This window comes from Chrysochloris asiatica, unplaced genomic scaffold (assembly GCF_000296735.1).
Source record: "Chrysochloris asiatica unplaced genomic scaffold, ChrAsi1.0 scaffold00098, whole genome shotgun sequence".
NCBI lineage: Eukaryota > Metazoa > Chordata > Mammalia > Afrosoricida > Chrysochloridae > Chrysochloris > Chrysochloris asiatica.
In genome coordinates, this window is record NW_006408616.1 from 1521021 (window position 1) to 1535080 (window position 14060).

The following is a 14060-nucleotide window of genomic DNA, read 5'->3' on the forward strand; positions in this document are numbered from 1 at the left end:
CACACACACACACACACACACACACACACACACACGTTTCAAGACTGTACCTAAAGCACTTCTCCCATCATCCAGGAGAAGCAGCTGGGAGTTTAGGAGCTTTAAGTGATGTAAATTCCGTCTCCCACACTTCAAAGACGCATGACCTTGGGCAAGTAACTTAAGCTTCCAAAGACTGTTTGTGGTCGCTAAAATAGGGATAATAATATGTTACTAAAAAGTTTTTGAGACTTCAACACACACACACAAACGCATGCTACTTGACTCCCAAGAGGACGTCTGTAACTGTTGTGTGTTTGCAGTGAGTACACTGCGCAAAACCTCAAGATCCCAGCTGGGTATCTATGTTATGCTTTCGCTGCCCAAACCTTACCCATCACTTCTCTCACTGTTGAGTGTATCTCGGAAAGATACCTCTTCCCTGCTTCTAGTGTCTGCTTCATACGTCTGTGGAGTCCAGTAAATGAATTCTCATTAAGTGCAAAGAAGTTATCCTTCCTACCGTTTTTTGGCAGATCATTAAATAAAACAGACTTGGGAAGAAGTGTGCAGTCTTTAAAAGAGCGCGAGTCTTCCCATCTCGTAGGGTGAGGGGTGGGAAAGAAAACCTGACTAAATTCTTTAGTCTGGCAACGGTTGGGAAAGGAGTAAGACACCAAGGACTGGGTGAAAAGGACGCCTCCCAATCCTCTTGAGCGCTGAGGATAAAAGGACGAGAGAGGAGAGAGGCAGGAAGAACAGGGGTACCTGAACACTCTGGCCGCCGTCTGGTTCCTCTTCCACGCAGTGCCCTGTTGCAGCACACCCTGCACTATCTCCTTCTCGTTGGGCAGCCGGTAGACCGGGAAGATGTAGAGCCAACAGAGGACCACAACACAGAGGGCACTGGCTCCAACGGGTAGCCGGGTCCGCGGGAACTTCCACGCCAGTACAGCCATGGCCCCTCTGGATGTATGTAGCCGTACCCGCCCACAGGGGCTCATCGCAGCCCCAGTATGCCGGGGAGAGATGGTGGCCAGAGTCTCAGCACAACACTTGGTGAAGTGACAGAGGAGGTTCCCCACACCAACGCCCCCCCATGCACACACACGGTCCGATTTCCTGTGTGCACACGCTCAGTCTCTACGGCCCCAAGGGTCAGCGCAAGGATTTTTACAATGCAACTTTTTCAAGGCTTTCTTTCCAGGCGAAGTAGCCGGGGGACAAGTCACGAGCTATGGCCATGGTCGCTTCCCCTGCAGAAGGCGGGCACTGGGATCTCCGAAAGCCGGGAGAGCGGCGGCGGCAAGTCGCTCACGCGGGTTCTGCAGCATCACGGTCGCCCTCCGCGCGGGTCCGGGGAGAAGCTCGGCTCCCCCCCTAGACATTTAGCCGCGGCGTCCCTTCTGAGTGATGCCCTTCGCCGCCTCTCCCCCGCCTCCCGTGCTGCTGCGCCGCCAGGCACCCCGCAAACGCGCTCTCCGCGCCGCGCCAAGTCCTTGGAAATTTCCACGGTGGCCCGGGACCGCTATCCTGCCCCGGGCTTCTCCGCCTCGCCAGTCAAGACCCTCGTTCCCCACCCCTCTTGGAGAATAAAAGAACTCGCTCTCATCAGTTAATTCAGCGGCGCGCCGCAGCCTTCCGCTGCGCCCCGGACTTCGCAGACAAACGCCTGGGGATTGGTTGAAATCAAGGTCTCTCCCTCCCTCCCCCACTAGCAAAATTGCCTCCTTCGACCGGTTTTGATCCGCGACACTCAGCGAGGGCGCGAACACCTCTCTCCTGCCCTTGTTCTCAGAGGAGAGAAGCAGACAATAAAAAATATTACCATCCCTCAAATATAATAAATCCTGAGTGTGGCAGAGACTGGTTGATATCCCGACCCTTCCCCACGCAGCCGGCGTGCCCGGGCTGTCACCCAGCCGCCGTAACCCTCATCTTTCTCTAACTGGTTGATTATTAACCCGCAGTAAGGCGCGAGGAGGTCGGCGATGACTTATTCCTTCCAGGACCCCCACCCCCTTTAGCCAGTCCTTAAGTCGCGGCTCCAGCCGACACCCATGCGCGCGCGCGTGTATACACACGCGCACACATACACAAAAAACACACACACTGGCGCACGCGCGCTCACAGGAGTCCTCCGCCTCTTTTCCGCCCTGCAGGGAAAGGCGCTGCTGCAGCCAGATGTGCAAGCAGCTGGCGCGTAAGTACGCAGACCACAAGACGCGAGAATGCTTTGGAGAGGCAGGCATTCGCCGTCTGCACCTTTTAGATTCAAGAATCATATGTTTTGAAACGTTTTTCTCGCACCGGATACTAGCTTATCGCAACCCGACCTTGGAAAAGCGCCACCCGCTTGGACCCGTGTTAGCCATTTCTGTTAGCTCTGCCATCGACCCTCAGCACGGGTACCTCCTAGTGGTTGCCTATTCTATTTACTTTAAAATCTCGCCAACTAGAAAGACTGCAAGGACAAAGGAAAAAACCGTTATCTACTAACAGGATCAGATTACTAATCACAAAGTCAGAATATAAAGAAAATATACAGTCATTTGTTCAAGCTGCGCTACAGTGATTCCTGCATGATCTGGTACTATCAGCATTTTTTCTCCACTGAGAGATAGGCCTTTAGAACTGGATTGGAATTTTATCAAATACTTTCAAAGGTACCAAAACACCACTGTAGTCTCATTCTCCCAATGCCACTATGTTCTCTTAAGAGAATGGCTAGTTGTCCTCCACCTGCAGATATGCCCCAGAAATCTTTACCCTAAGCAGGTAAATAAGTATGTTGTTGTTGTTAAGTGCCATTGAGTCGGTTCTGACCCATAGTGACCCTGTATAGGGTTTCCAAGGAAATGCTGGTGAGTTTGAACCACCAACCTTGCAGTTTAAACAGCTTTGCAGTCTGGCGCATTAACCCACAGCACCACACCAGGACTCCACCACACCAGGGCTCTAAGGGTAAAGTTACATCTCACCATTCTTGTTGTTAAGAGCTGTTGAGTCAGTTCTGACCTATAGGTATAGGGTATCTGAGGAGTGGCTAGTGAGCTGGAATCACCAGCCCTATGGTTCAAACCAAACTTGCAGTCCAGATCATTAAGCCACAGAGCCACACCAGGTAAAAAAATATAAACAAGGGGTAACCCTGATCCCCAAAGTTACATCTCACCGTAGTGGAGCCTAATAAAGATACCTTAACATGAAGATCACTGAAGTCCTGCAGAGTAACCAAACAACCCTCTTCTGTCCTTTGGGAGAGGAAGTTGTCAGAACTGTAGCTTAATGATCTGCTGCCTTTATTCCTATAATTTAAGTAAAATACAAATCATGCTAATCTCTCTTTTCTTCCCCAACTCTAGAGAACATTGTGGATTCAATAACAAATAAATAAAACCAATAAACAAAAAAGAGGACATGTTACATTGATGAAGAGGCAATGCAATGTTTCCCCACTTAATATCATAAAATGCTTCAAAATCTTGCTTTAAATCAGGAGACTTACGTAAAATTAGCCTTCCTTTACCCTTGTTGGCTCTTGTCCTACCCTACAATCCACCTTTATTCTGTCACTGTGTTGTAGTCCGTGTTCTCCTTGAATGGGATGCACTTTTTTATTTCCTCTTTCCTATACAAATCCAGCTCATTGTCATTCCAGGCCCAAACCAAGTGTCTAGGGATTTCTTACTCAGTGTATTCCGCCAGCAAATAAAACATGTTTCATGGAGTGGGAACTCAATAAGTATTTGAAGTTTCTGTTCCTTTTTCCTTTGACATTCTGCTCTTAATGCCAATAATGTTTGCTAGTTTTTACAGATAGACACTTCAGTGTGTTGCATTATGGTACTAGGATTTTTCATATGTAAATTTGTCTCCCCCAACAGAGCAGTAACAGTATTTCATCTTACTTGCCAAATGGTTAAAAGCCTGTGCTTTTGTTCCGAATTAAAACTCCATGTAGTATGTCCACATGTCTGGGAAAGAGCAAGAATATTACACTTTCCTCCAGGTACCAAGCAGGCTTGAGGACCTACATATACAACAAATAACTACTGCTTGATTGTTGCCTCAAATGTATTCTGGCTATTGCTAAGGTGGTTGTTAAGTGCTGTTGAGTCACTGCTGAGTCATAGCGACCCTGGTGAGTTTGAACTGCCAAACTTGAAGTTCAAACTGACCTTTCAGTCCAGTGCTTATCCTGCAGGGCCACACCACCATTTAAGGTAGAAAACAAAACAAAACAAAAACCCAAGTTCTAATGCTTTAGATAAAATATTTTACCTGATACTGAGCTATTTTGTTGTTGTTGTTGTTGTTGTTGTTAAGTGCCGCCAATTTGGTTCTGACTCATAGCGACCCTGAACAGGGTTTCCGAGGCTGTAAATCTTTATGAGAGCAGAAAGCCTCATCTTTCTCCCGTGGAGCAGCTGGTAGTTTCGAACTGCTGACCTTGCGGTTTGCAGCCCGATTCATAACTGCTACGCTACCAGAGCTCTTTATATGACTTTAAGGAGGTGGTTTAAAACAAAAAAAACAAATTCACAGTCATTAAGCCGCTTCCAATTCATAGCAACCCTATACAGAGTTTCCGCAATCGTAAATCTTTATAAGAGCAGGCAGCCTTTTCTTTCTACATTGGAGCAGTTGGTACGTTTGAACTACTGACCTTGCTGTTAGCAGCCAAGTGCTTAGCCTACAGTGCCACCAGAGCTCCTTAAGAAGTGATTACGTACTCTTTTATACTTCTGTTTTATACTCTTTAATACACCTATTGTTAGGCACTGTGGGGTAATTTCTGAGTAATAGCAAAACTACACATAACAGAATAAAACCCTTTTCAGTCCTGTGCCATTCTCACAATCATTCTTATTCTGCAGCTCATCATTACAGCCGCTATTTCAATCCATCTCATTTAAGGTCTTCAGCTTTTTCACTGACCCTTTATTTGGTCATGCATGATGTCCTTTTCCAAGGGCTGATCCATCCAGATAACTTGTCCAATTTATGTGAGACAAAGTCTTGCCATCCTGACTTCTAAGGAGCACTCCAGCTATACTTCATGTTTTAACAAACGATGCAGTGTTGGAGGTGCTCACTCGTCTGTGTCAAGAAATTTTGATGATTTCCGTTGGGTCACCTTTCTTTGCAGTGTGCATAAATATGGATCATTTTCAATTCATTGGTGAGGTAACTATAGTCCAAATGTCTTGGTATACACAAGTGAGCACCTCCAGAGCTGTCAGGAGAAAAACACACATGTCTTAGACAAAGTATAAACAGCATGCTCCTTAGAAGCCAGGATGGTGAGACTTTGTCTCTCATATTTTGGACACATTTTCTAGAGAGAACCATCCCTGGAAAATAACATCATGCTTGGTAAAGTGAAGGGTCAGTAATAAAAAGGAAGACCCCAATAAGATGGATGACACAGTGGCCGCAACAATGGGTTCAAACATCACAACAATGGTGAGGATGGTGCAAGACCCAGCAATGATTTGTTCTGTTGTGCATAGTGTTGCTATGAGTCAGAACCAACGAAATGGCACCTAACAATAGCATCTGTATGGAGTAATCTCAAGCGCTAGATCTGTAGGAATTTAGGATATTTTTCCCAGATATATCCAGAAGCTATGTAATAAGAGTGAATTAATCTTCTTATACTGAAAAGAATATAATATTCATTAACTTTATGTGCAGTAAATTGTATAGATTTAAATTAAGAAAGGACTCCTGATGTGGCAGTATAGGATAAGCACTGGACTGCAAGGTCAGTTTGAACTGCAAGAGCAATGGTTCAAATCCACCAGCTGCTCCTTGGAAACCCTATACAGGGTTGCTATGAGTCAGAACCAATTCGAAGGTACTAAAACAACAACAACAACAAACTAGGAATATCCTAAATTCTTAGGTTACAAGTACAGAGAATTAACTATTGGTGAATTCTCCATTCCATCAGTAGATAAATTCTGCCAGTTCTTTATTTTCAGTGTTCCTTTTTAATTCATCAGTGACCATTCCAATTATGCTTCTCATTTTCTTTTGTCTCATAACATGTGTCTTTCATCAGATCGATCTTGTGAACCCTCAACCATATTTAGCTAAGAAATCCTTTCATTTGCTTCATTGTCCACTTAAACAATAACTCCTGGTTACCTATACATGCTGTTGTTATTGTTAAGTGCCGCTGAGTCATAGCGCCAAGTCATCATAGCTACCCCGTATTGGATTTCTGAGAAGTCACTAGTGGGTTTGAACTGTCAACCTTGTGGTTTGCAGTCCAGAGCTGAACCTACAGTGCCACATCAGAGCCTATACATAAAGATTAAAATCTATAAACCTAATCACCACAGTCTCAATAACCCTGCCTCCCTGTTTTATATCCCTATGCAAACAATTGTCTCTAACCAAATCCCTCACTTTTGATACCTGTTTCATTCAAGTAAATCCCATCATTTGGAATTCTGTCCCACTTCCTCTCCCTATTGAGATCTCACCCTTAAAAAACACAACCTTATAATCAATATTTGTTTTCCCTACAATATTTCATGTCATGGTCATTTCTTCCCTTATGATGTGATGCCAATGTCTATAAACTTCATTCAGCATGAATCAAAAACTATTGCAACATAATTTGAATTTTAATTTTGTTTTCCAATCAGTATATACAATGCCTGTGAGTCAGAATCACTTGATACTATATGTGTATAAAATCTGAGGCACTTGTATAAAAAAAAAGTAACCTGAAAGTAATCTTGACAGGAGTCTGGAATCCATGTTGAATTTAAAGGTGCCTTTTGTAACAATTGTTTTTTCTCTCTCTTGTGTTTGACCTTTGTGCTGGTATAACCACATTAGGGTAAGTCAAAAAGTACTGCTACCAGGGTTCTTGTTCAAGTATGCACTGGTTTATTCCATACAAAATCTGTCTAAACATATCTCAGTGATCAGAGGATGGCTACAGATAAGTTCTCTCAAGAATGTTCGCTCTTAAGTCTCCTTATTGTTGTTGTTAAATGCTGTGGAGTCGGTTCCAACTCATACAGATCCTGTATAGGGTATTCAAGGAGAAGCTGGTGGGATTGAATTACCGACCCTGTGGTTCACAGTCCAGTGCTGATCCACAGTGCCACACCAGAAGTCCAAATTACAATACCTTTAAAAATCCCGTTAAATCAGTGACTTCTTAGGGGATCTGCTGGACCAGTTAAAATTCAAGGCAAAGAAGTAAGTTCAAAAGGTTATGCGCCTGTTTTTTTGTGATTCTGATGGGGCAATCTTAATAGAGTTTCTCAAAGGACACAGGACTATCATGGGGCCTTATTAGGAAAAAGTTTTAAGAAATTAAAAAAATGCCTTGTTGAGAAATAGGCCAGGAAAGTTGCACCAAGGACTTTTTTCCCATCACAACATTATACCTTCTCACTCTTCAAGCGTAGTAAGTACTGTCCTAGGAGAATTGGGTTGAGAAAACTTACAGCCCTGATCTTGCATCTTCAGACTTGTTTTTGTTCTAAAACTCAAAGGACATTAAAAAGGAACACTATTTGAGTTCCTCCAGGATGCCAAACTGACGTTTTGATGTTATATAAATTAAAGAATGCAGAATTCTTCAGGGAAAGTTTAGAGGTGGAAACATCACCCTCAGAAGTATATAGACCTAGAAGGAGGATATGCAAGATATAGCTTGACATTTTGATATTTTTGTTTAATGACGATTTTTATGATTTTGTAGCAATGCTTTTGGACTCATCCTCATAGACCCTTAAATAAACAGTTTTACTCTGTGATCAGGCAGTAACAGGATGTCACAGCCTGTTTGTTCCAAGGGGGTTTTTCCTCTGTGGTCCTACAGATGCAGGATTGATAGCCTATGTCCAAAAGGTCTTAACATACAGCAATATCCACAATTCTACTTCCCAATGGACTCCCAGGAAAAAACAAGCTTGAGAAAGCAGTCTTATGACAATCACAGACATACTTTAAAAGTGATCCTATAATCATCTCTAAAGTACCTATGCTTAGAATTATGTACTCTCCACGTGTGGCGCTGTGGGTTAATGCGCCAGACTGCAAAGCCATTTGAACTGCAAGGTCGGTGGTTCAAGCTCACCAGCTGCTCCTCGGAAACCCTATACAGGGTTGCTATGGGTCGGAACCGACTCAACAGCAACAACAATGTTGTTGTTGCTTTAGTTGTAGTTGTTAGTGCCATCAAGTCAGTTCCAATGCATAGTGACCCTATGCACAACAGAATTAAACACTTCTCTGTCCTGTGTTCACAGTTGTTTTGCTTGAGTCCATTTCTGCTGCCACTGTGTCAGTCTCCTTGGAGGTCTTTCACTTCTATGCTGACTCTCCACTTTACCACAAATGAGGTCCTTCTCCAGGGACCCGTCACTCTTAATAATATGTTTGAAGTATGAGAGGCTTAAGCCTGGCCATCCTGGCTTCTATGGAGCATTCTGGCTGTACTTCTTCCACCACAGATTTGTTTGTTCTTCTGGTAGTCCATTGTTGTGTTGTTGTGTAATGCCACTAAGTCAGTTCTGACTCATAACAACCCTGTAGAGGGTTTCCAAGGAGTGGCTGGTGGGTTTGAACCACCAACCTTGTGATTAGAAGTCCAGTTCTGATCCTGCAGTGCCACACCAGTACATAGTACTTACAATATTCTTCTTCAACACCATAATTCAAATGCATTGATTCTTCTATAGTGTTGTTGTTGTTGTTAAGTTCTGTCAAGTCTGTTCCAACTCACAGAGACCCTGTATGAAGTTTCTAAGGAGCAGCTAGTAAGTTTGAACTGCTGACCTTGCATTTCAAACTCACCTTGAGGTCCAGTGTTTGTTATTCCTTCCTTGTTAATTGTCTAACTTTCACATGCATATGAAACAATTGAAAACACCATGGCATGAGTCAGGGACACCTAAGTCCTCAAGAAGTGTTATCTTTGATCATTAACACTTTAAAGAGGTCTTGTATAGCAGATTTGCCTAATGCAAAATGCCATTTGATATTTTCACTGCTGCTTCTATAAGTATTGATTGTGGATTAAAAAAAATAAAACCTTTCCATTTATCATGATGCTATTTATTGGTCCAGTTGTGAGGATTTTTATTTTCTTTATATTAATGTACAATCCATAGCAAAAGCTTAGGTCTTTGATGTTCATCAGTAAGTACTTCAAGTCTTCTTTGCTCCCAGAAAGCAATGTTATGTCATCTCCATATCTCAGGTTGCTAATGAGTCTTCCTCCAATCCTGATGCTACATTCTGCTTCATATCATCAAGCTTCTTGCATTATTTGCTCATCATACAGACTGAATAAGTATGGTGAAAGGGCATAGCCCTGGCACACACCTTTCTTGATTTTAAACCATTCGGTATCCCTTTGTTCAGTTCTAACAACTGCCTCTGGATCTACATGTACAGATTCCTAATAAGCATAATTATGTGCTCTGGAACACTCACTTTTTGCAACATTTTTCATAATTGGTCATAATTCACACATTGAAAGCCTTTGCATAGTCAATAAAACACATGGACACATCTTTCTGGTATTCCCTGTTTCAGTGACAATCCATCTGACATCAGCAATGATATCCCTCATTCCATGTCTTATTTTGAATCTTGCTTGGATTTCTGTCAGTTCCCTGATGATGTACTGTTGCAACATTTAAAAAATTATCTCCAACTAAATTCTATTTGCATGTGATATTAGTGATTTTGTTGTTGTTGTTAAGTGCTACCAAGTCGATTCCGACCCATAGCGACCCTGTATAGGGTTTCTGAGAAGCAGCTGGTGAGCTTGAACCACTGACATTGCAAGCGCGTTAACCCACAGTGCCACACCAGGACTCCAGATACTGATCAATAATTTCATTTCCTTGGATCACCTCTCTTTGGGGTGGGCACAAATATGAACCTTTTTCAATTGGATAGCCAAGTAGCTGTCTTCCAGTTTTCTTGGAATAAATGTGTGAGTACCTCCAGAGTAGCATCAGTTTGTTGAAAGATTTCAATTTGTAGTCCATCAATTCCTAGAGCTTTTTATTCACCAACACTTTCAGTACAGCTTGGACGTCTTCCTTCAGCACCATCAGTTCTTGATCACGTTCTACTTCTTGAAATGGTTGGGCATCAACTATTAATTTTTGGTACAATGACTGTATATTCCTGCATCATTCAATAATTTGCCCATAGAATCCTTCAGTATTGCAACCTCAGGCTTGAATTTTGACTTCAGCTTGAGAAATGCTAAGCATGTTTTCCCTTCTGGCTTTCTACCTCCAGGTCTTTGCACATTTCATTGTAATACTTGACTTTGTCTTCTCAACCCGCTCTTTGAAATTTTCTGTTCCATTCTTACTTCCTCATTTCTTTCATATACTTTATCTTACACTCAAGAGCAAGTTTCAGAGTCTCTTCTGACATCCATTTTGACCCATTCTCTATTTCCTGTCCTTTCAATGACCGCGTTCTTCCTGTATGTTTTTCTTAATGCCATCCCACTATTCATCAGGTCATTAGTTTTTAATGCATCAAAGCTGTTCTTGAGATACTCTCTAGATAGATCCAGGTGGAATAGAGTCAAGGTTATATTTTGGCTCTTATGTATTTCTTTCCATTTTTTTCAGCCTGAATGTGCATATGAGCAATTGATTGCCCGTTTCACCATCTGCCCTGCCATGTTTTGTCTGATGATATGGAGCTTCTCTGCTGTCTCTTCTCACAGATGTAGTCAAGTTGATGCCTGTGTATTCCAGCTAATGAGGGCCATGTGTATAGTTGTCTCTTATGTTGTTTTTAAAAAAAGATATTTGCAATGAATAAGTCATTGGTCATGCAAAATTTTTTCACACTATCTCCAGTATCATTTCCATCACTAAGGCCATATTTTCCCAACTACTAATCCTTCCTCTTTGCTTCCAACATTCACATTCCAATCACCAGTAATTATCAATGCATTTGGAATGCATGTTTGATCATTTTCAGACTAAAGAAGTATGCAGAATTCTTGAGTTTCATTATTACTGGCTTTAGTGGTTACGGGTAAATTTGAATAAAGGTGGTATTAACTGGTTTTCCTTAGAGACGTGTGGATTTTATCCTATCACAAACAGCTTTATACTTCAAGATAGATCTTGAAATATTCATTTTCATGGTGAATATGATGCCATTACTCTTGAATTTGTAGTTCCTGGCATAGAAAACCATATGATTGTCTAATTCAAAATGGCCAATACCAGTCCATTTCAGCTCACTAATGCCTAGGATATTGCTCTTTATGCATTCCATTTCATTTTGACAACTTTCCATTTTCATAGATTCATACTTTGTACATTTCATGTTCTTGTTATTAATGGGTGTTTGTAGCTGTTTCTTTTCCTTTGGAGTTGTGCCCCATCAGCACATGAAGGTCCAGAAAGCTTTGCTCCATTCACATCACTATGGTCAATACCTATTTTGAGGAGGCAGTTCTAACCCAGTTGTATTTTGAGTGCCTTCCAACCTGAGGGGCTTACCTTCTGGCAATACACCTGACAATGTTGTACTTCTACTCCTAAGGTTTTTATCTTCGGGCACTGTATCTGACAATGTTATACTTCACTCCTATTCATAAGGTTTTCAGTTGCTAATTATTCAGAGGTAGTCTGTCTCTCCTTTTTCCTAGTCTGTCTTAGTTTGGAAGGTCTGCTGGTGACCCTGCTGATATTTAAAATACTGGTAGCATAATTTCCAGCATCACAGCAACAAGCATGCACCCACAGTACTACAAATTAAGAGACAGTGATGGAGGTGTTTATGGATAATGGAAAAAAAAAAAAAAACTTTATTGAGACAAATCTGTATTTCCATATTCACAGTGTAAAACAGAGAAATCATATCCCCTTCCACACACAAACATCCTTACTGTTATTATTAACAATATCCAGAAGCAAATTTGCCTTTAATTCTGTTTTAATTGTCTAGGGTGGTTTTATCACAGGGAAATTCAACTAAACGCTTTGTGTACTTAGGAAAGTCATCTGTTTTATGTGACCCAGTGGAGACTAAATTGTCACATCCTCTGGCATATTATATTCATTTTATTCTAAGTGTCAATATGTACACTATTATAAATTCTACCCATAAAGGATCACAAAGTCACTTAACCTTTCTGGGTTGCAGATTTCTCCTTTCTAGTACCTGAGACTTATGCTTGTTCATCTTAAAGATCCCTTCAGTTATAGAATTCTAATGTATATATACACCTAGAGTTACAATGAGTGGTAAATGTAATATTCATTTAAAAAAAAAAAAGGTTAACAAAGAAAACATTATTCAATTATAAAATGGAAAAAGAATGTGGGAGTTGTGAGTAAAGGGGGTTCAAATGTAGCTCCCATCATCCCAACTAGAACTATCACTAAACTACCAATGCTAGGTATGCTTGGGTGCATATTGAACAGCAAAACTTAACTTGATGGTTCTGGATAAATATTTGACTCTTTAAAAAATCTCTGTTAGACAAGATAATATATTTGAAAATATCAGAACTGGATAAAGCCTGTAATTATTCCTAAAGCTCTTCCCACAGAAAGAGGCAATCCTACATTATGAGAAGGATTGTTGTTGTTGTTGTAAGTGCCATCAAGTCGGTCTGACTCTTAAAGACCCTGTTTAGGGTTTCTGGGGAGTTAGCAGTTCAGTACTTATCATATAATGTCATATCATGAGAAGGATGGATACAGCCCATCCCACTGTTTCACACATTTTAATATGCATATAATTCACATGCGGATTTTGTTAAAATTCAGATTCTGATTTAAAGGTTTGGGTGGTGCCAATTGTTTCACATTGGTACTCAATGATCCCTAATTTGTTTAAATATGGCCAATGTGTACCTGTTGTTGTTGTTAAGTGTTGTCTAGTCTCTTCCAACTCATAGTGACACTGTAAAGGATTTCTGAGGAGCAACTGGTGAGTTTGAACTGCCAACCTCGTGGTTAGCAATGTAGTGTGGATCTTACAGTGCCACATCAGGAGTCCAATGTGTTCCTATAGTACCTTGAATTTACTTGATATGATTTTTCTTTCTATAATCTTAATTCCCACCAAATGATTGGGCGAGACCATGAAAATACCACAACTTCTCTGTCCGTTTGTCCTACTGCAGTGGCGTGAAGCTGTGCCATTGGTATTTTAAATATAACCGCGTCATCCATGGTGGCCTGGTTTCAGTGGAGCTGCCAGAATAAAACAGACTAGGAAGAAGGAGAGATAGACTATTTCTGAATGTTTAGCCAATGGACACCTGATGAATAGCCGTGGAACACTATCAGATTGCACCAGAATATTGAATGTTGAAATATTATGAAGACTAGTAAAGCTTTCAGCAACTTCATTTGCTGATGGAGCACAATTCAAAATGAAAAGAGACAGCTGGAGACATCCATTAATAATCAGAACATGGAATGTACTAAGTATAAATCAACAAAATTGGAATTCGTCAAAATGAAATGAAACGTATAAATATCGATTGGTTCATAGGAACAGGCCTCAGGCTGATTTTGGATTTAATTCTGCTCCCCCCTTGTGAAACCAAATGAAGGCAAACATGGCTTCCAAGCTATTTTTGCTGTACGATAGACAATATAACCACTTTTTTCATTTGTAGCACTATAGTTGTGTTAGAATTACCAGTGACATTTTGTCATAGGTTAGACTGGCCACAGTTTTCTCACAAATTTATTCCTCTAACCTGACACTTTGTTACACATCAGCACTGCTCTTTAAGTATATCAGATTCTATTGCAAGTAACATGCCAGGGTTCAAGTACTCACTCAGAGATGTTGGCAAGTCTGATGCTTTATCAGTTTTGTTACTGCCACTAAGTGCCATTGAGTCGGCTTCTGACTAATGATGACCCAACACAGAGTTTCCTAGGAGCAGCTGGTGAGCTTGAACCACTGGCCTTTCGGTACAAGCCTACTTTGCAGTCCAGTGCATTAACTGACAATTTGTTGTTGTTCGGTGCCATTGAGTAGTTACCGACTCATAGCGACCCTATACACAACAGAACGAAACACTGCCC

General features: G+C 41.4%; 1 protein-coding gene across 1 annotated transcript in view; it reads right to left on the reverse strand.

Moving 5' to 3' along the window:
* The window catches only part of ST8SIA1 (ST8 alpha-N-acetyl-neuraminide alpha-2,8-sialyltransferase 1), a 271803-nt gene extending 270376 nt beyond the window's left edge, over nt 1-1427 (reverse strand). The window contains exon 1 of the mRNA XM_006866939.1: nt 748-1427. Within this exon, the coding sequence (XP_006867001.1) occupies nt 748-983 (236 nt within the window). The 5' untranslated portion in view covers nt 984-1427. The remainder of the gene's footprint in view (nt 1-747) is intronic.
* Between the last annotated feature and the right edge of the window lie 12633 nt (nt 1428-14060).